Raw genomic sequence first — 22890 nt, 5'->3', positions numbered from 1 at the left:
ATAGCCTTCATTTCTCAGAACAAGAATAGACAAGTTTTTTGTTTCTGGCCATTTTGAGCCTGTAATAGAACCCACAAATGCTGATGCTCCAGATACTCAACTAGTCTAAAGGCCAGTTTTATTGCTTCGTTAACATAATTGCAAAAGGGTTTTCTAATGAGCAATTAGCCTTTTAAAATGATCAACTTGGATTAGCTAACATAACGTGCCATTGGAACACAGGAGTGATGTTTGCTGATAATGGGCCTCTGTACACCTATGTAGATATTAGATATAAAAATATCTGCCGTTTCCAGCTACAATAGTCATTTACAACATTAACAATGTCTACACTGTATTTCTGATCAATTTGATGTTCTTTTAAATGGACAAAAAAAATAAGATTTTCTTTCAAAGACAAGGACATTTCTAAGTGACCCAAACTTGTATGTTTGTGTTATATATATATTTAATTGTTTTATTTTTATTCTGTGATAAGTTGCTCAGTTTCTGCCTGCAGAAAATGATTATTTTAGCACCAGCACGTCACAAAGATAACAATGAATCTAAAGAAAATAACACTGACACCATAATGCAATAGAAGTCAGAAAATAATAGGGCATCTTGTGAATAAAAACAAAGATGGTACATAAACAAGTTGACTTTATTAAGTATTTTGATCCAATAACATTCACTTCAAAGAAGTTAAACAACATACCATACCTTAAGTGGGCAGACCTCATTGTAGGTCTGAATCCTAACTTGAGATCCATACATTTGACTTAGATTTCCACATAAACAATGCATTGATGGCAATGTGAGACTAATTCAACATACATCAAGTTAAGATTCAGCCCTTAGTGTGTGACATGAAAGCTGTTTTTGGGCTTGTAAACCTTTGGGATTGTAAACACGTTTTGATGTTTGCAGACCAAATATGCTGCCTTTAAGCAAGTGCTAAATGAAAGCCAGAGTTTCATTATGACTTCAAGTAGCCTTCTTCTGTTTTTTCTTCTCTGCCTCATCTTCCTTTTCTTTCTCCATCTCAGTCACCAGGGTCTCAATTTCTTTGGACTCCAATAACTACATGGAGTAAAAAAATACAGCAATTAGCCCATAGACAAATACATGTGCAAAGCAGTAAATACTATGACATGAGACCAAGACCCTTACCTTCAGTGGCTGGTTTCTTCTAATCACAGCAAGTTCAATGTTCTTCCCACCAGACTGAACCACCTGTAGACATAGTTCAAAGGTGTACGCATAAAAATATGCATGATGGATCTCAGGTGCAAACCTATGCTGAATTGCAAATTGTCCCCCTTCCCCCTAAATGTTTGTAACAACCAGAATTATTGTAGGTATAAATTATATGCTAATTGTGTAGCTCTATCTTGTTTTCTAATTGGCTAGGTGGCATTTTTGCCATAGTGGATACACCAATTCAATTGCCTCAGATCAAAAAGTGCCTAAGAAGTAGGGGTTAGGGGTCAGTTTGGAATTTACCAAAATAAATGAGAGCATTTGACCTCACCTCAAGCAAGGCTTTGATGGCCAGCTTTATCGACTCATTGTCAGTGGCGATGGCTTCGTCTGTGTAGTTCTTCTCCAGGAACTCCCTCACAGTCTTAGCACTACGGCCAATCGCATTTGCCTGAACAAAGGGATGGGAAACAAATCAGTACCTTAGTATTTTTAAACAAAAGTAAAACACTTTAAATTCACATCAACAGAAAAAAATTCTCTTACTAATGTTGACTTAAAAAAAAAAAAAGACTTGAACATTTAGGATACGAAATTATCACATTCTTGCAATGATACACTTCAGGAATACTAGTTATAGACACTATAGCTGTGAAGAAAGTTGAACATATTTGGCTGCGGAGAAAGGTAAGGAATCTTTGTGGATTGGCTGACCTTCCATGCGTGGTAAGTTCCAGAGGGGTCAGTCTGATAGAGCCTGGGGGTCCCATCACAGTCAAAACCCACGATCAAGGCAGAGATGCCAAACGGTCTGCGTCCATTGCTCTGAGTGTAGCGCTAGAGAATTAAAATATCAAAAACCGGTTATGAACACAACTGACCTTCAAAAGACCATTCAGTCAAGCATCACATGAACTCGCTCTTAGATAGGATTGTTGCATATCAACTCATCACCGAAAACCTAAAGTTGTGTCACAATTGTTTTTATGATGTTAGTAATTGGAAAAAATATCCAAAAGTGTTTTTCACTTCCTCCACCACATCAAAATACAAGTCCCACAAGCTACTGTTTTCTGGCACACATGGATGGCTTTCTTTGGGTTGGGGGGGTGCCATCTTGAGACTTACAGAGGGCTGTGACTTCCTGTTTAATTGAAGTCTGTCCAATTGTTGAGTGATGTCTGTGTCTCATGGGTTGCAATAGAGCCCCACAGTGGAGGTGTTATAATACCCATGGTTTGTCCACCTTAAATGCTTCCCCAGAGAATTTTAGAAACACTTATTCAAATAAGGGCTGTGTTTCATGTAGGCTTACCCTGGCGTGAGTTTTGATAAGCATGTAAATCTCGCTCAGACAAGGTGACTTATCAATATATTCAGCTCTATTTACTCTCAGATTTGAAAGTGCTATTTAGCATCAAAGTAGAAGTCATGTAAGACTACACATCCCTGCAAGCTCATGTACGTCATCACTAGATGACACCTTTGCTAAACAGGTTGTGTCAATTTAAAACTTGCAGAAGACAGTTGACAGAATAGTCAATTTAAAGAAATGAGGCCAATTTATATATTAAACTACATTTTTTATTTAACTAGGTAAGTCAGTTAAGAACAAATTCAATGACGGCCTAGGAACAGTGGGTTAACTGCCTTGTTCAGGGGCAGAACGACAGACTTTTACCTTGTCAGCTCGGGGATTCATTCTTGCAACCTTTCGGTTACTAGTCCAACGCTCTAACCACTAGGCTAACTGCCTAATTAGTTAATCCTGAGATTATTACCTTTGTCTCAATTCGGCGGCGGGGGGGGGGGGGGGGGGGGGGGGAATACAGGCAAATATTGATAAAAGTCACTGTCGTAAATACATTTACACGGTTATCAAAATGTCACGCCAGGATAAGCCTACATGAAACACAGCCCTAATTTAAAGTGTTTCTAAAATTCTCTATGGAAACCGTTTTATGGTGAAAAAGCGATTGGAACCATTTCCTTGTTTGACCTCTAGATGTTGTGTGTATTATGACTCATGATGTGGTACTCTATGCCAAGCCGTTAGGGGCTGTTTGTTCTTAGTTCGAGGAACAGAGCCTACCGGTTTAAGTATGGCGATGTAGGCTATCCTACCGGTTTAAGTATGGCGATGTAGGCTATGCTACCTGTTTCAGGGTGGCGATGTGTTGTGTGATGTACTCCACGGTCACTGGGTCCTCCACAGTGAGCCGGTGACTCTGGCACTCCACACGAGCTCTGTTGATCACGATGCGGGCATCTGCTGTCAGGCCTGACAGACAGCTGGTTAAATAAGACCTAAGCTTCCAGCAGGTTTCAATTTCAAGCAAATTAATGAAGTTTATAGGTACCTGCAAATGCCATGCAGACATGGTCATCTAGGGTGCATATTTTGCGGACTGTTCTTTCCTCCTGCAGCTTGGCCACTGACTTCTTCTCAACTCCAAGGACAACAATGTCTTTGCCCCTGATGCCCACCTAATGTTAGAGGAATGAATGGGGAAAGCTATTTAAACAAACAGCACATGCGCTCTGTGACAGTTAGCAAATCTAAGTAACAGTTTACTAAGCTAACAAGTTATCACACTAAAATTATGCAAGCAAACATATTCCAGATAACAGCATTAAATAATAAAACATGATAATTTACTAGCAACTACTAGCTAGTTAACTGAGTTAGCAAGCTACAGCTATCAATTTGGGACCTCACTAGTTACCACAGCCAGAGTCATAAACCCCACCCATTTTGACCATCTCTTCTTTAAGGGTAGGAAGCATGAGTTTTTACTCAAAGTAACAGTGTGTCAAAGTTGTAGTCACGATCTCACTACCTATAACTACAAAACATAGTTATGTTTTAGCGTTTTTACATATTTACATAGATAACTACCCACAATGCACTATTTCTCATCATATGGAGACCCAGTGCTAGTTCCAGCTGGCTAACGTTAGCTACTAGCCATGCTAGCATGTAATTTAATTCCAAACCAAGTGTTGGCGCTGGTGAGCTACTATGTACATCCAAGAAATAAACTAATTCCGTTACCCATCGCGCCACAAAAACTGCAAGGCCTCTTCTCCTGTGCGTTTGGTAGCGGTAGTCAAGTGAGCGGTGTAGTTGTTTTTCATCATTTGTAGCCAGGGCAATAATGCCCACAAGTAAGGAATAACGACTAATTTGTTGCCAAAAAAATGAGACGCAAGCTTTGAAGTGGGCACGGTTTGTCCGGCTGAAGCGAGTGAATTGGAGTATGAAGTATTTTGAGCACCGCATCTACTGTATGCGGTGCTCATTTCACCCCGGAGGACTGATAAGCTGAGCACTCATTGGCTGCTTTTCCATCTCAAATTGGGTTGAGGTCAGATGATTGTGGAGGCCAGTGTAACAGTGTAGGTTCCGTCCCTCTCTTCGCCCCCAACCTGGGCTCGAACCAGGGACCCTTGCACACATCAACAACTGACACCCACGAAGCATCGTTACCCATCGCGCCACAAAAGCCGCGGCCCTTGCAACGCAAGGGGAACAACCACTTCAGGTCTCAGAGCGAGTGACGTCACTGATTGAAACGCTATTAGCGCGCACCACCGCTAACTAACTAGCCATTTCACATTGGTTACACCAGGTCATCTGATGCAGCACACCATCGCCCTCCATCTTAGTCAAATAGCCCTTACACAGCCTGGAAGTGTGTTGGGTCATTGTCCTGCTGAAAACTGAATGATAGTCCCACTAAGCCCAAACCAGATGGGATGGCCTATCGCCGTAGAATGTTGTGGTAGCCATGCTGGTTAAGTGTGCCTTGAATTGTAAATAAAATCTCTTACAGTGTCAACAGCAAAGCATCCCCACACCATCACACCACCTCCTCCATGCTTCACCGTGGGAAACACACATGCGGAGATCATCCGTTTACCTACTCTGCATCTCACAAAGACACAGCGGTTGGAACCAAAATTTTACATCTGTACTCATCAGACCAAAGGACAGATTTCCACCTGGCTAATGTCCATTGCTTGTGTATCTTGGCCCAAGCAAGTCTCATCTTATTGGTGTCCTTTAGTAGTGGTTTCTTAGTAGCGGTTTCTTTGCAGCAATTCGAAAATGAAGGCCTGACTCACGCAGTCTCCTCTGAACAGTTGATGTTGAGATGTGTTTGTTACTTGAACTCTGTGAAGCATTTATTTGGGCTGCAATCTGAGGTGCAGTTAACTCTAATGAACTTGTCCTCTGCAGCAGAGGTAAATCTGGGTCTTCCTTTCCTGTGGCAGTCCTCATGAGAGCCAGTTTCATCATAGCACTTGAAGTTCAAATTCTTAAATTTTCCGGATTGACTGACATATCTTAAAATATTGATAGACTGTCGTTGCCCTTTTCTTATTTGAGCTTTTCTTGCAATAATATGGACTCGGTATTTTACCAAATAAGGCCATCTTCTGTATACCACCCTTAACTTGTCAAAACACAACTGATTAGCGCAAACACATTAAGGAAAATAATTCCACAACTGAACAAGGCACACCTGTTAATTCAAATGCATTCCAGGTGACTACCTCATGAAGCTGGTTGAGAGAATGAAGAGTGTCAAGGCAAAGGGGGGCTACTTCAAAGAATCTCAAATATATTTTTTGGTAACGACATGATTCCATGTGTTATTACATAGTTTTGATATCTTCACTATTATTCTACAATGTAGAAAATAGTCAAAATAAAGAAAAACCCTTGAATGAGTAGGTATATGTACACACACTGCTCAAAAAAATAAAGGGAACACTTAAACAACACATCCTAGATCTGAATGAAATAAATAATCTTATTAAATACTTTTTTCTTTACATAGTTGAATGTGCTGACAACAAAATCACACAAAAATAATCAATGGAAATCCAATTTATCAACCCATGGAGGTCTGGATTTGGAGTCACACTCAAAATTAAAGTGGAAAACCACACTACAGGCTGATCCAACTTTGATGTAACGTCCTTAAAACAAGTCAAAATGAGGCTCAGTAGTGTGTGTGGCCTCCACGTGCCTGTATGACCTCCCTACAATGCCTGGGCATGCTCCTGACGAGGTGGCGGATGGTCTCCTGAGGGATCTCCTCCCAGACCTGGACTAAAGCATCCGCCAACTCCTGGACAGTCTGTGGTGCAACGTGGCGTTGGTGGATGGAGCGAGACATGATGTCCCAGATGTGCTCAATTGGATTCAAGTCTGGGGAACGGGCGGGCCAGTCCATAGCATCAATGCCTTCCTCTTGCAGGAACTGCTTACACACTCCAGCCACATGAGGTCTAGCATTGTCTTGCATTAGGAGGAACCCAGGGCCAACCGCACCAGCATATGGTCTCACAAAGGGTCTGAGGATCTCATCTCGGTACCTAATGGCAGTCAGGCTACCTCTGGCGAGCACATGGAGGGCTGTGCGGCCCCCCAAACAAATGCCACCCCACACCATGACTGGCCCACCGCCAAACCGGTCATGCTGGAGGATGTTGCAGGCAGCAGAACGTTCTCCACGGCGTCTCCAGACTCTGTCACGTCTGTCACGTGCTCAGTGTGAACCGGCTTTCATCTGTGAAGAGCACAGGGCGCCAGTGGCGAATTTGCCAATCTTGGTGTTCTCTGGCAAATGCCAAACATCCTGCACGGTGTTGGGCTGTAAGCACAACCCCCACCTGTGGACGTCGGGTCCTCATACCACCCTCATGGGGTCTGTTTCTGACCGTTTGAGCAGACACATGCACATCTGTGGCCTGCTGGAGGTCATTTTGCAGGGCTCTGGCAGTGCACCTCCTTGCACAAAGGCAGAGGTAGCGGTCCTGCTGCTGGGTTGTTGCCCTCCTACGGCCTCCTCCACATCTCCTGATGTACTGGCCTGTCTCCTGGTAGCACCTCCATGCTCTGGACACTACGCTGACAGACACAGCAAACCTTCTTGCCACAGCTCGCATTGATGTGCCATCCTGGATGAGCTGCACTACCTGAGCCACTTGTGTGGGTTGTAGACTCCGTCTCATGCTACCACTAGAGTGAAAGCACCGCCAGCATTCAAAAGTGACCACAACATCAGCCAGGAAGCATAGGAACTGAGAAGTGGTCTGTGGTCTCCACCTGCAGAACCGCTCCTTTATTGGGGGTGTCTTGCTTATTGGCTATAATTTCCACCTGTTGTCTATTCCATTTGCACAACAGCATGTGAAATTTATTGTCAATCAGTGTTGCTTCCTAAGTGGACAGTTTGATTTCACAGAAGTGTGATTGACTTGTAGTTACATTGTGTTGTTTAAGTGTTCCCTTTATTTTTTTGAGCAGTATAGATAGATATCTACACACACACATACATACTTTAGTTGTATTACGCCGACATTGCTCGTCCTAATATTTCAAAAATTCCATTATTTTACTTTTAGATGTTTGTATTGCTGTGTATTGTTAGCAGTGGCAACCCGTCATTCAGGGCATGTGGGGCAGAGCCTGTTATTTTAGCATTAATACACGTCACATAGTTTGCAAACAATGTAAAAAAAAAATATATATATAAATATAAATATATATATATATATATGCCGCATACAAACAAACAGTCTCTTTTTTGTTGGGTAAGGCAGCTCCAAAATGCAGGTGTTTTAGCCTAGCTCGGTGCTTTCTGCGGTGGTGGGCCAAGCCAGCAGAAAATACGGAACGTTGTGCCGTGATTGGCTCAGAGTTCTGTCACTCAAGGGGAAAATTTTAGCCCCTTGGGTGCTGCCATAGAGTTACATTAGAAGTGCCCACTCTGGATCACGTGACTCTTGAACGAGATGGCTGCATGAACTAAGAGCTCCGCACAAGTAGTTTCCAATTCCTAATCTTACCTCCACTTCAAGTTTAAACTCCTTTAGCTTTAGTCAAAAAGTCATGGCGGCTACAAAAGGCAACATTACAGGTGACATTTTTTACCCGGACTCGAGCACTAGTGGCGGAAAAAGCCTCCAAGAAGCAGCTAGCTTCAGAAAAAGCTAGCACCATAAGCCAGGAGCAAGAGGACCCGTCCCCCTCCGAGACCCAACAAATGCCAACCTCGCACTCCGTCGAAGACATCCTTTCTGAGCTGAGATCCCAACGTACAGAACTCAACATTAAATTAGAAGCCATTAACTCTCAGCTCAGTGCGATAGGGGGCAAGGTGACAATCCTTGAAAATGCTTTGCCTGACAACGCGGGGCGCCTGGACGAGGCAGAGAGGCGAATCCTATCCATGGAATACTTACTGACAGACGCCATGGAAACAATAGCATATGCTAAAAAGAAAATAGAGCATCTGGAAGAGAAAACAGAGGACCTGGAAAACAGGGGGCGAAGGAATAATTGTGTTCTATTAAATCTGGGCGAAAAAGAAGAGGGAAACATGCCACTGATCCAATACCTGCAAGACAAACTTCCCGAGTGGCTCCACCTGTCCACCGACAGGCCCATAGTACTCCAGAGAGCCCACCGAGCACTGAGGCCCCCACCAGCAGCCAGACAACCACCGCGCCCAATCACCATACGTTTCCTGAGATTCACCGACAAGGAACGAGTCCTACAGGCGGCGAAAATCAACACCATTACAGTGGGAAATGCCAAACTCACTTTACACCAGGACCTGTCAGCTGGAATACGCCGAAAGTTTGACGAGGTGAAGAAATACTCCATTGACCGAGGCATCTTTAGGGGATTCAAATACCCAAACGAGCTCAGGATTCTTCACCAAGTAGCCCTGCGACACTTCAAAACTCCCGAAGATGCAAAACGTTTTTTGAAAGAGAATCCTGGTCAATGAGAAATGGACCAATGACTAAATGCGATTACTGTTATTACTAAAGGAGGTAAGACATCATATAGCCGACCTCCAAAGACCCACCCGCCCCGCTAAATGTCATTATAGCCGGCTAATCTACAGTGCCTTGCGAAAGTATTCGGCCCCCTTGAACTTTGACCTTTTGCCACATTTCAGGCTTCAAACATAAAGATATAAAACTGTAATTTTTTGTGAAGAATCAACAACAAGTGGGACACAATCATGAAGTGAAACGAAATTTATTGGATATTTCAAACTTTTTGAACAAATAAAAAACTGAAAAATTGGGCGTGCAAAATTATTTATTTTCCTTTAGCTGAGAGGGATAGGCTCTATAGCCTAACCTAGGCCTACTAACGTTTCAGCCTACTTTATTTCCCTCTTTTTTGTGCTATTATTACTTGTGGTTCCCTATGTCCCTTGGGGGAGGTATATGTAGGTTGGGCTATTGATTTTATTTTCTCCCTCTTTTAATGTGGTCTGGATGGGGGCTACGTTGTCATTTACTCAATGTGGGGCGAAGAGGATGAGGCATTTATTTGGTGGTGGGGGGGAGAGACGTTGTGCGTTGCTAACTGTCCCCGTTTTTTTCGGAACGCAGAATTGAGACTGAGTTGGGGGGGGGGGGGGGTAATAGATCCAACGGGATATGTCGAGTTGTTTGGGAACTCGGCTGGGGTGTTCAGAGATTGTTATTTTATGTACACCATTTATTTTCCTTTTATGTGAACACAGTTGTAACTATTACCCACCTTTACCCAGAGATGACTTGCACTAAAGTTCGATTACTGTTCGATGATGACTAGTACCTTGAATCTATTGACATGGAACTGCCATGGTCTAGGTCATGCAATAAAACGGAAAAAGATACTATATGCTCTAAAAAAGGAAAAAGCAGACATTGCACTATTACAAGAGACACACCTATGTGATGCCAAACATGCCAAACTCCGCAGATCTTGGGTGGGACAGGTGTATTTCTCATCTTTCAAATCAAACAGTAGAGGCACAGCCATACTTATCCATAAGCATGTTCCATTCATAATTGACAAAAACATATCTGATCCGGAGGGGAGATTTATTTTGATAACTGATCACTATATGGGCAACCAATTACTATCTTAAACATATACGCCCAAAACACAGATTCTCCTGCTGTCATGTCAAAAATGATAACCCTGTTCAATGAGCATTGTGTTTCCTTTGGAGTGCTGGCTTGAGATTTTAAATTGTACCCTCAACCCAACCCTAGACAAATCATCTCAAGTCCCCACCACAAATCCTAGATATGCAAAGATGTTGAACTCTCTTACTAAAGAGATGGGACTGATAGATATCTGGAGAGAGACTAATAGCTCAACTATGGACTATACATACTACTCTAATGTCCATAACACCTACTCCCGTATAGATTACATTTTTATCCCAAAGAGTTTCATAAATTCAGCCACGTGTACAATCGGACCCATAGCACTTTCAGATCGCGCCTTTGTCCACCTCCGCAAAAACATTCCGAGGTCAAAGAGCTGGAAATTCAACACCTTCATGTTATCAAACGAAGCGTTCCATACATTGGTAACTACATGGATAGACAACTACACACAAGACAACAAAGATTCTCCTGTTTCTCCGGCCACAATGTGGGACTCTGCCAAAGCCACACTAAGAGGTCATCTAATTGCATATGCTTCCTCTAAGAAAAAAGCAATGGAAGCACACAGGCTAGATCTTGAGAGGGATCTGGAACGCTGTGAAAAAGTACATTATCAATCCCCAGACAGCACCTCCTGGAGTCAACTTAAAGCAGCCAAAGCCAAACTGAATTTGGACTATACTCAGGAGATCAAAAAAAAGAAGTTATTTTTACTAAAACAGAATTACCATGAGTATAGCAATAGGCTGAGTAGATTGCTTGCTTACCACTTTTAAAAAAAGAGCAGTCAGAGCGTACAATCATGGCTATCCGAACGGCAGAGGACGAGGTCACATATGACCCAAAAAATATAAACTTCACTTTATGATTTTTACTGCAAATATACACCTCTGAGAGAAAACAGAGGCAAAACTCCACTCCATCCTAGAGGGATTCTCGCTACCTAAACTATCAGAGACCGACCGAGAAGATCTCAACTCCCCCTTGAGTCCTGAGGAGATCCTGGAGGCAATTACCTCCATGCCACCTAATAAGTCCCCAGGCCCAGATGGATTCCCCAGAGAGTTCTACAAAGCTTTTTGGCCCCTGCTTAGCCCTATTTTCATGCCAATGCTGGAGGATTTTTGCAAAAACTGAGTTCTCCCAGACTCAATGCACACAGCTTACATTACAGTGCTGCTCAAAAAAGACAAGGACCCTCTATCCTGCTCGTCCTTCCGGCCAATAAACGTGTTGGATTTCAACTACAAAATAATTACCAAATTGCTCGCCAAAAGACTAAACACTCTTCTTCCCAAAATAATAAAAGCGGACCAAACTGGATTTATTAGAGACAGATACTCTTCTGATAACATTCGCCGTCTTTTTGATATTATTGAACAAGTAAACGCACAGAAGACCCCTGTCCTGCTGGCTTCACTGGATGCTGAGAAGGCGTTCGACAGGATGGAGTGGAGCTTTGGGCGGGCACAATCTACCGGCAAATCCTTTTAAATCCTTGTCATATAAAGATAAATAATGAAGAGAAATTATAGATAAGATGTATCGGTGCGCATCGGCCATTAAACGTAAACATTACAACAAGTTGGAAATCGCAAATTCAACAATGAGTGGTTTGGAAAGAATCAGTGACAGTGGCTAACTGCAAGCATTGCAAAGCAATCACTAGCCTTCTATTCAGTGGAGTGGCTGTGTAGTCCCAAATCTGGGATTAAGGGGCTCTTTTTCAAATTTAAAATGATAAAGATTCAATTTTGGCCATGCGGTCAATGAAGCATGATTTGTGCAGCGCTCAAAATAACTTAACTCGGAACTGTGAAAACTTGACTTCAGTGAGTTCAAGACAACTGGGAAGTCGGGAATAAACAAGCTCCGACAGGGAAAATACATAAATCCAACTCGGAATTTTAAATCCGGCCTCTTTCTAGAGCTACGACCTGAAGATCAATGACATCATGAGTCGACCTTGTTTTTTTCCCCCCTCCCCAGAGCTCCCAGTTGTTTTGAAAGCACCATAAATCCAGAGAATGCCAGACTTTTCCCACGAAGGACCGCCACACCACCTTCCTGTTCAAGTGAGCACACCAAGGGGCATCCAAAAATGTGTTGTATGTTGGTGCATAAATTATGGAATACGCATACTGTAGCTAAGACAGTAATACTAAGTGTATGTTGTGTAATAACATGTTAGTAGCCCATGTGCCTCACCCTAATAATTTGGTCTATTTACCCCTCTTAATTTCACCTACTGTTCTGACTTGGTGGTGCACATGTAGCCTATAACCTGTTTTAGAGTAATGATCAAATATTGTAAGAGCTTTCATTGTCTGCTTATATATTTATTTTAGTCTTATTTCATATTTTATTTTACCTTTATTTATTTAACTAGGCAAGACAGTTAAGTACAAATTCTTATTTATATTAGTGATGCACCGATATTACATTTTTGGCCGATACCCAATATTTTCCTTGCCAAAAAACCTGATAAAGATACAGATAACCGATATAAAAAACATTTATGGCCTTTTAAGCATTCTAGTACAGTTAAATTTAAATAGTTAACACGGACGCAGCGGTCTAAGGCACTGCACGTCAGCACAAGATGCGTCACTATAGTCCCTGGTTCGAATCTAGGCTGTATCACATCCGGCCGTGATTGGGAGGCCCATAGGGCGGTGCACAATTGGCCCTGCGTCATCCGGGTTTGGCAATCATTGTAAATAATTTGTTCTTAACTGACATGCCTAGTTAAATAAAAGGTTACACACAATAAAAAGTTTGTTTGCATTTACATATGTCCCCATTAGCAGTAAAACATCAAAACCTATTTCTTTCACTTACTGTGCTGTTTCGTTCATTCAGTCATTTCATTCTCAATAAGATGGCGCCGAAGAAGAAGGCTGACGTTTTACATGTTCCTATCCAATTGTTTTTTTTGTTTATTTCTTTGCGTCGTTTGTAACTTATTTTGTACATAATGTTGCTGCTACCGTCTCTTATGACCGAAAAGAGCTTCTGGACATCAGAATTGCGATTACTCACCCCCGACGTGAATGACATTGATTTCCCAGGAACAGGCCCAAATCCCCGTCATTTGCGTGAAGAGAAGGCGGAGAAAAGGGGCAGGCTGCCTTCCGAGAAATTGTAGGTGATCAAATGAACCCCCACTGCCTTCCATTTCTGCTAGCAAACGTGCAATCGATGACCTACGCGGAAGATTAAACTACCAAACGGGACATTCAAAATTGTAATATATCTTATGCTTCACGGAGTCATGGCTGAACAATGACATTATCAAATCAAATTGTATTTGTCACAGATTTTAATGCGAGTGCAGCGAAATGCTTGCGCTTCTAGTTCTGACAGTGCAGTAATATCTAACAATTCCCCAACACCTACCTAATACACAAATCTAAAGGGGTGAATGAGAATATGTACATGTAAGTACATGGATGAGTGATAGCTGAACGGCATAGGCAAGGTGCAATAGATGTTATAAAATACAGTATATACATGTGATATGAGTAATGTAAGATATGTAAACATTATTAAAGTGGCATTATTTAGAGTGCTTTGTATAAAGTGACTAGTGATTCATTTATTCAAGTGGCCAGTGATTGGTCTCAATGCAGGCAGCAGCCTCTCGGAGTTAGTGATTGCTGTTTAGCAGTCTGATGGCCTTGACATACAGCTGGCTGTTTATACGCTGTATCGGCAGGATAGAACAGCGGCGTCTGGTAAGACAAAGGGTGACAGAGTATGTATTTTTGTAAATAACAGCTGGTGCACGATATCTAAAGAAGTCTCAGGGTTTTGCTCACCTAAGGTAGAGTATCTCATGATAAACTGTAGACCACACTCTCTGTATGTTTCGTAGCTGTCTACATACCACCACAGACTGAGGCTGGCACTAAGACCGCACTCAATGAACTGTATTCCACCATAAGCAAACAAGAAAATGCTCACCCAGAAGCGGCGCTCCTAGTGGCCGGGGACTTTAATGCAGGGAAACTTAAATCCAATTTCTATCAGCATGTTAAATGAGCAACCAGAGGGGGGGGGGGGGGGGGGGGGGGGGGGGGGAAAGAACCTCTGGACCACCATTACTCCACACACAGAGACGCATACGAAGCTCGCCCTCCATTTGGCAAATCTGACCATAATTCAATTCTCCTTATTCCTGCATACAAGCAAAAATTAAAGCAGGACACACCAGTGACTCGATCAATAAAAAGTGGTCAGATGAAGCAGATGCTAAGCAACAAAAAGAAATGGAGGAACTTATTCAAGATAGATCCAGTGTAATATATTATAAAAAAATAAAGAGAACTGGATGGAATATGGGGGAAAATGCACCAAATTATTTTTCAATCTTCAATATAGAAATGCTACCAAAAATGTTTTTTTAAAAGTTGTTACAAATGGAGTAACGCATGAGTCACCAAATGATATTTTGAAAGAGAAAGTAAAGTACTTTAACAATATGTTTGTTTCAGGTTCCTCCATCTCCACTAACTGAAACTAATTGTATGGATTTTTTTCCTAATAATAATAATAATAATAATAATAATAATAATAATAATGTAAAATTAACATCTGTACAGAAAGACTCATGTGAAGGCCAAATTACAGAGGAGGAACTGCTTGATGCAATTGGGGCCTTTAAGGATGGGAAAACTCCAGGACTGGATGGCATACCAGTGGAAGTATACAAAACTTTTTTTGATATACTCAATAGGACCATTATTAGCATGTTTTAACCACTCCTATATAAATGGCAGATTATCAGACACGCAACAAGGTCTGATATCATTATTACTGAAACAGGACCCAAATGGTATATATAAAGATCCAGTCCATTTAAAAAATTGGAGACCTCTTACACTTCAGTGTTGTGATGCAAACATTCTAGCAAAATGCTTGGCACATAGAATTAAAAAAGTATTGTCAGATATTATTCATCCTAATCAGACAGGTTTTTTACATGGACGATACATTGGAGATAATATAAGACAAGAACTGGAAACAATAGAATACTATGAAATAGTCGGGGACACCAGGCCTGGTTTTCATAGCTGATTTTGAAAAGGCTTTTGATAAAGTACGACTGGAGTTTATATATAAATGCCTAGAATATTTCAATTTTGGGGAATCTCTTATAAATTGGGTTAAAGTTATGTATAGTAACCCTAGGTGTAAAATAGTAAATAATGGCTACATCTCAGAAAGTTTTGAACTATCTAGAGGAGTAAAACAAGGTTGTCCACTATCGGCATATTTATTTACTATTGCCATTGAAATGTTAGCTGTTAAGATTAGATCAAACAATAACATTAAGGGATTAGAAATCCGTGGCTTAAAAACCAAGGTGTCATTGTACGCCGATGATTCATGTTCTTTTAAAACCACAATTAGAGTCTCTCCACGGTCTCAGAGGATCTAGATACTTTTGCTATCCTCTCTGGATTAAAACCCAATTATGGTAAGTGTACTATATTAGGTATTGGATCACAAAAAAATGCTAATTTTACATTACCATGTAGTTTACCAATTAAATGTCTGACGGAGATGTGGACATAACTCTGTATACAAATCCCAAAAGAAAGAAATGATCTCACTCCAATAAATGTTTATAGAAAGTCAGCAAAAATAGATAAGATCTTGCTACCATGGAAAGGAAAATACCTGTCTATTTGTGAAAAAAATAAAAAAATAATAATCACCCTGATTAACTCTTTAATCATATCACAGTTTACCTATTTGCTTATGGTTTTGCCTACACCTAGTGACCTGCTTTTTAAATTATATGAACAAAAAATATTCCATTTTATTTGGAACGGCAAGCCAGATAAAATTAAAAGGGCCCATTCATATAATGAATATGAATTCGGACGGCAGAAATTACTAAATATTAAAGCATTAGACCGCTCACTAAAGGTATCAGTCATACCAAAATTATATTTAAATCCAAACTGGTTTTCTAGTAAATTGGTACAAATGTCTCATCCTATGTTCAAGAAGGGCCTTTTTCCCTTTATTCAGATTACACCTGCCCACTTTCGGTTGTTTGAAAAGGAAATAATCTCCAAAATATCTTTATTTTTTTAAACAAGCCTTAGAAAGTTGGTTGCAATTTCAGTTTAATCCACCTGAATAGACAGAACAAATAACAAATATTGTGGTTAAATTCAAATATAGTAATTTTAGTGAATGATATTATAAATAGGACTGGTGGAGTGATGTCACACATGCAGCTAACACAGACATATGGAAATGTCTGCTCTACCCAAAATTACAACCAATTAATTGCAGCATTACCACAAAAATGGAAGAAGCAAGTAGAAGGGGAAAAAAGTAAGGAACTTGTATGTCGGCCATGTATTAAAGAACATAAATGGTTAAAGAAAAGTGTGATAAATAAAAACATATACCAATTTCATTTAAGGACCAAAAAACTGATAGCTGTGCCATAGCTGTTCCATGGCACATGGTTTATGAATTGATACGCAAAACAACGCCGGATTCAAAACTTAGAATTTTTCAATTTAAATTACTATACAAAATTCTTGCAACTAATAGAATGTTATATACAGTGGGGAGAACAAGTATTTGATAACCTGCAAAATCAGCAGTGTTTCCTACTTTCAAAGCATGTAGAGGTCTGTAATTTTATCATAGGTACACTTCAACTGTGAGAGATGGAATCTAAAACAAAAATCTTGAAAATCACATTGTATGATTTTTAAGTAATTAATTTGCATTTTATAGCATGACATAAGTATTTGATCACCTACCAACCAGTAAGAATTCCGGCTCTCACATACCTGTTAGTTTTTCTTTAAGAAGCCCTCCTGTTCTCCACTCATTACCTGTATTAACTGCACCTGTTTGAACTCGTTACCTGTATAAAAGACACCTGTCCACACACACTCAAACATCTCCACAATGGCCAAGACCAGAGAGCTGTGTAAGGACATCAGGGATACAATTGTAGACCTGCACAAGGCTGGGCTACAGAACAATAGGCAAGCAGCTTGGTGAGAAGGCAACAACTGTTGGCGCAATTATTAGAAAATGGAAGAAGTTCAAGATGACGGTCAATCACCCTCGGTCTGGGGCTCCATGCAAGATCTCACCTCGTGGGGCATCAATGATCATGAGGAAGGTGAGGGATCAGCCCAGAACTACACGGCAGGACCTGGTCAATGACCTGAAGAGAGCTGGGACCACAGTCTCAAAGAACCATTAGTAACACACTACGCCGTCATGGATTAAAATCCTGCAGCGCACGCAAGGTCCCCCTGCTCAAGCCAGCGCATGTCCAGGCCCGTCTGAAGTTTGCCAATGACCATCTGGATGATCCAGAGGAGGAATGGGAGAAGGTCATGTGGTCTGATGAGACAAAAATAGAGCTTTTTGGTCTAAACTCCACTCGCTGTGTTTGGAGGAGGAAGAAGGATGAGTACAACCAAGAATACCATCCCAACCGTGAAGCATGGAGATGGAAACATCATTCTTTGGGGATGCTTTTCTGCAAAGGGGACAGGACGACTGCACCATATTGAGGGGAGGATGGATGGGGCCATGTATCGTGAGATCTTGGCCAACAACCTCCTTCCCTCAGTAAGAGCATTGAAGATGGATCGTGGCTGGGTCTTCCAGCATGACAACGACCCGAAACACACAGCCAGGGCAACTAAGGAGTGGCTCCGTAAGAAGCATCTCAAGGTCCTGGAGTGGCCTAGCCAGTCTCCAGACCTGAACCCAATAGAAAATCTTGTTGGAGCTGAAAGTCCGTATTGCCCAGCGACAGCCCGAAACCTGAAGGATCTGGAGAAGGTCTGTATGGAGGAGTGGGCCAAAATCCCTGCTGCAGTGTGTGCAAACCTGGTCAAGAACTACAGGAAACGTATGATCTCTGTAATTGAAAACAAAGGTTTCTGTACCAAATATTAAGTTCTGCTTTTCTGATGTATCAAATACTTTTGTCATGCAATAAAATGCAAATTAATTACTTAAATCAGTGATTTTCTGGATTTTTGTTTTAGATTCCGTCTCTCACAGTTGAAGTGTACCTATGATAAAAATTAGACCTCTACATGCTTTGTAAGTAGGAAAACCTAAAAAGAAAAAAATCAGCAGTGTTTCAAATACTTGTTCTCCCCACTGTATATATGGGGATACAATGTTCCCAGCTCTGCAGATTCTGCTGTGAGGAGGCAGAGTCATTAGATCATTTATTTTGGTATTGTCCATATGTAGCTCGTTTTTGGTCACAGGTCCAGGAATGGCTGAAGAATTGCAACATTTGCCTAGAACTAACGCTGCAGATAGCAATACTGGGTGATTTGAAAAGCCATAAATCAATAATTATTTTAGCAAAAATATTTTTTACATTTATAATCTGTAGAAGCTATGAGAATAGAAAGGTTCAATTGTTTTGTGAAGCATCACAGCACAGTTGAAAAATATGGCAAATACAAAATGGATGTTGATGGATAGACGGGAAGGGTTGAATGGAGCTGAAGGGTGGGACTAATAAGAAACAATGTAAAACATACGGGGTCTGTAAAATGTATATAGGTTCAGAACTTTTGTGATATAGCACAGTTACAAATAGAAATCAAACTGGATGGACATCAGAAATAGAGGAAGGACTAAAAACAATCATAACTATTGTAAAATAGACTGTAAAAGGTGTATAAGATGAATAAATTGAAGGTAAAAGCCGAAGTGCTTATTAGTTTACTCCAATTGGGCGGTCGATGGTAGGGTTTGCAGGGAATAAAAGGTATATTCTTTAAAAATGTATGCATGTCTATATAAGTATGTGTATGTACATATGTATGCATGCATGTATGGATATATATATTTACCACAAAAAATAAATGGGGGATTGGAAATAATGCAGACAATTACATTGATGGAAGCAATATTCTTTCCGCAATATTAAGCTGATCCACCCCTAAATTTATTTATTTTTTAAATAAAAAGCTACAGGACTGTTTTGCTAGCACAGACTGGAATATGTTCAGGGTTTCCAATAGCATTGAGGAGTACACCACATCAGTCATTAGCTTCATCAATAAGTGCATCGATGCTCATCAATAAGCTAAGGAACCTGGGACTAAACACCTCCCTCTGCAACTGGATCCTGGAATTCCTGACAGGCCGCCCCCAGGTGGTAAGGGTAAGTAACAACACATCCGCAACGCTGATCCTCAACACAGGGACCCCTCAGGGGTGTGTGCTCAGTCCCCTCCTGTACTCCCTGTTCACTCATGACTGCACGGCCAGGGAAGACTCCAACACCATCATTGAGTTTGCCGATGACAACAGTGATGGGCCTGATCAACAATGATGACAGTCTATAGGGAGGAGGTCAGAGACCTGGCTGTGTGGTGCCAGGACAACAACCTCTCCCTCAACATGATCAAGACAAAGGAGAGGATTGTGGACAACAGGAAAAAGAGAACCGAGCACACCCCCATTCTCATCGACGGGGCTGTCGTATAGCAGGTTGAGAGCTTCAAGTTCCTTGGGGTCCACATAACCAACAAACTAACATGGTCAAAGCACACCAAGACAGTCTTGAAAAGGGCATGGCAAAACCTATTCCCCCTCAGGAGACTGAAAAGATTTGACATGGGTCCTCAAATCCTCAAAAGGTTTTACAGCTGCACCATCGAGAGCATCCTGACTGGTTGCAACACTGCCTGGTATGGCCCCTGCTCAGCCTCCAACCGCAAGGCACTAGAGGTTAGTGCGTACGGCCCAGTACATCACTGGAGCCAAGCTTCCTGCTATCCATGACCTCTATACTAGGCGGTGTCAGAGGAAGGCCCTAAAAATTGTCAAAGACTCCAGCCACCCTAGTCATAGACTGTTCTCTCAGCTACCGCGCTGCAAGCGGTGCCGGAGTGCCAAGTCGCTTCTGAACAGCTTCTACCCCCAAGCCATAAGACTCCTGAACATCTAATCAAATGGCTTCCCTGTGGCTCAGTTGGTAGAGCATGGTGTTTGCAACGCCAGGGTTGTGGGTTCGATTCCCACGGGGGGCCAGTACAAAAAAAATGCATGAAATTAAATGTATGAAATGTATGCATTCACTACTGTAAGTCGCTCTGGATAACAGCGTCTGCTAAATGACTAAAATGTAAATGGCTACCCTGAGTATTTGCATTGCCACCCCTCCCCTCTTTTGCTACGCTCTGTTATCTATGCATACTCACCTTATTAACTTTACCCTCCATGTACATATTACCTCAACTAATCGGTGCCCCCGCACATTGACTCTGTACCGGTACCCCCCTGTTTATAGTCTCGTTATTGTTATTTTACTGCTGCTCTTTAATTACTTATCTTTATTTCTTATTCATATTTTATATTTTTTTAACTGCATTGTTGGTTAGGGGCTCGTAAGTAAGCATTTCACTTAAGGTCTTCACCTGTTGCATGTGACTAACAAAATTTGATTTCATCATACATGTCAAGCAGTAACGTTTCAGCTCTGTCTGTCTGTGGACGCTCTTCTTCAGGGCGCACTGTCACTGTGTTCATTCATCCAAGTTTCAAACATGTTCTCAAATGCCATTGAAATGGCAGCAGCGGTATGACAGCCACATTCATGAGCATGCAATACGGCTTTCCTCAGTACAAAATCCTCGACGACCCACTGTGCTGTCAGACTCAGCATGCTCATGGGGCTGATATTTCTAGTCCAATGTCAGTCGTGAAGCTAATAGCAGTGAAACTATTCATGTGTAACTCCAGTAGGGCAACATCTGAAAAATAGTGCATACTTAGTGTACCAGTGGTCGACCAGTGGTCGACCAGTCGGCGAAAGCCAACATCACCCACGACAGAGAATGGTTGATTGTCAAGGGCGATGAATTCCATTATATTGGCGTAAACGGATTTCGCCTTTGAGTGGTCTTGCTGAAATGTTCTTCCTCTTTCAAATGACTGCTCGATCCACACAGCAGACATTGTAGGCTAGGAATGCTGTGTTGCACATCTCACACTACATTTTACGTGGCGTCATTGCATCATGTACCTACGTTATATAGGTATGCTAATATCGTCCGATACCGATATATCGTGCATCCCTAGTTTACAAGCCCCCTTTATTTATCCTACGCTGACTTAATGTACAGGGAGAACACCAACAGCACATGTTCTGAACTCTGTTGCTGTACATTTCAAAAGTGCTAAACAAATAGATTATGTCCGTCCTAGCTCGCTCATTAATGTCTCAACCACAATTACGGATTGCCTCTTATCCGCTTGTCGTCCCCTTATGCCATAGTTTGTACATCTCAATTGTCATTAGAAAGCGCATTTGTTTAAGAAAGTCAGCCATATTAGCTATGATTTTTTTAAAGGCAGTAAATGAGGCTGAATGAACTGTTCCACTGCCAGACAAGGCTCTGCTGATAGCCAGGTGTAGCAGTGGTAAGGTGCTGGGACTGCTGTTGGGACAGCTTTATGTAGGCCCTAACAGTTTGTGTGCACCGTTTGTCACCGTTATAGTGCAATTAATGTATTGTTTAGTGTTGTGTAGTGGCTTTGCTGGCATGCATCCCATTCTTTTTTGGCCCACACCAAGATTTCCATGCTAAAATCGCCACTGATTGTTAGATAATACTGGCCCTCCGTTGAATTTCAAAATCCCGATGTGGCCCTCGAGCAAAAGGTTTGCCCACCCCTGATTTAAAATCTGATTTGAAACCGAACTAACCTCAACCATAATTTAAGGTTGGTAGTGTGGTTAAAAAACACTTTTTGGTTTTTACGCATTTTTGTAATATAGACAATTTTGACTTTGTGGCTGTGGTTACTAGTGGAAACCATCAATTTTCTCCATCCAAGTCACAAAAAGTGATCTAGTTAGCTGCTTATCAGATTCATAAACTTACAGCGGTGGAGCCTTTCTTCACAGCCTCTTGCGCATATTCCACCTGAAAAAGGTGGCCGTCAGGAGAAAACACAGTGATCGCCCTGTCATATCTTGCTGCCATTATCTTGTTGCTAGAAACAAATACAATGAAATGTGTGTAGCTACTCAACTAGTGAATTTTTTCTAGCCAATTTAGCGTGTGTACACTCACAGAGCGCATGCGCTTGAACTCTGAACTTGGACGAGTTAAAATATGAGCATTTCCCTAAGAAAATACCCACCATTAAAAGTTATCTTAGTGCAACATTTTATTTCACTCTCCATAACTCGAAAATATTTCATACGTGTGGTTTGGGACCATTGTAAGGGTTGATACAGACGTTTCCAGCGCTGTTTGGTCCCTTTCCGGAGCATTGTATTTTCCAATCCCCTGGTTTGAGTTTGGATTATTCCACTACTAGAAAGGGGTTGAACATATTGTTTTGTTTCTATATGTCTTAATTGCACCCCACTAAACAATGATACAATGTATTGACATGTTGGTATTATTTCGATGTTTCAGTTATTACTTCAATTTATTTTTAAATATCTCACGAAGATAAATATGTTAATGAGATTTTCGTTCACCCCTCTAATGGACTAGCTAATACGTTACAGAGCAGCGTCCTATTCTATTAGTTTTCTCCTAGCAGCAGGATATTATGCTGGCAGCGCAATCGTGTGACATTATTTTTCAAAATAAGATTTTCCCTGCAAAGACATACTAAACTGGGAATATCTAGTGCAGTACAGAATTGCAAAGCTTTGAAAAAATGTATTGATAATTT

The 22890-nt window shown here is 41.4% G+C and overlaps 1 protein-coding gene across 1 annotated transcript; it reads right to left on the bottom strand.

The window, feature by feature from the left end:
- Positions 1-624: 624 nt before the first annotated feature.
- LOC115157117 (proteasome subunit alpha type-7-like) lies at positions 625-22264 on the bottom strand. The gene is made up of 7 exons (XM_029705086.1): positions 22083-22264; positions 3543-3669; positions 3339-3463; positions 1897-2019; positions 1514-1633; positions 1153-1215; positions 625-1062 (listed from the first exon to the last, which is right to left on the bottom strand). Exons 1-7 carry the CDS (start codon positions 22182-22184, stop codon positions 967-969), a joined length of 756 nt encoding a protein of 251 aa, XP_029560946.1. The 5' UTR covers positions 22185-22264; the 3' UTR covers positions 625-966.
- Between the last annotated feature and the right edge of the window lie 626 nt (positions 22265-22890).

This window comes from Salmo trutta, chromosome 21 (genome assembly GCF_901001165.1).
Source record: "Salmo trutta chromosome 21, fSalTru1.1, whole genome shotgun sequence".
Lineage (NCBI taxonomy): Eukaryota > Metazoa > Chordata > Actinopteri > Salmoniformes > Salmonidae > Salmo > Salmo trutta.
Note: the sequence above shows the minus strand (reverse complement) of the source record. Positions and strands in the feature narration are given on the sequence as shown.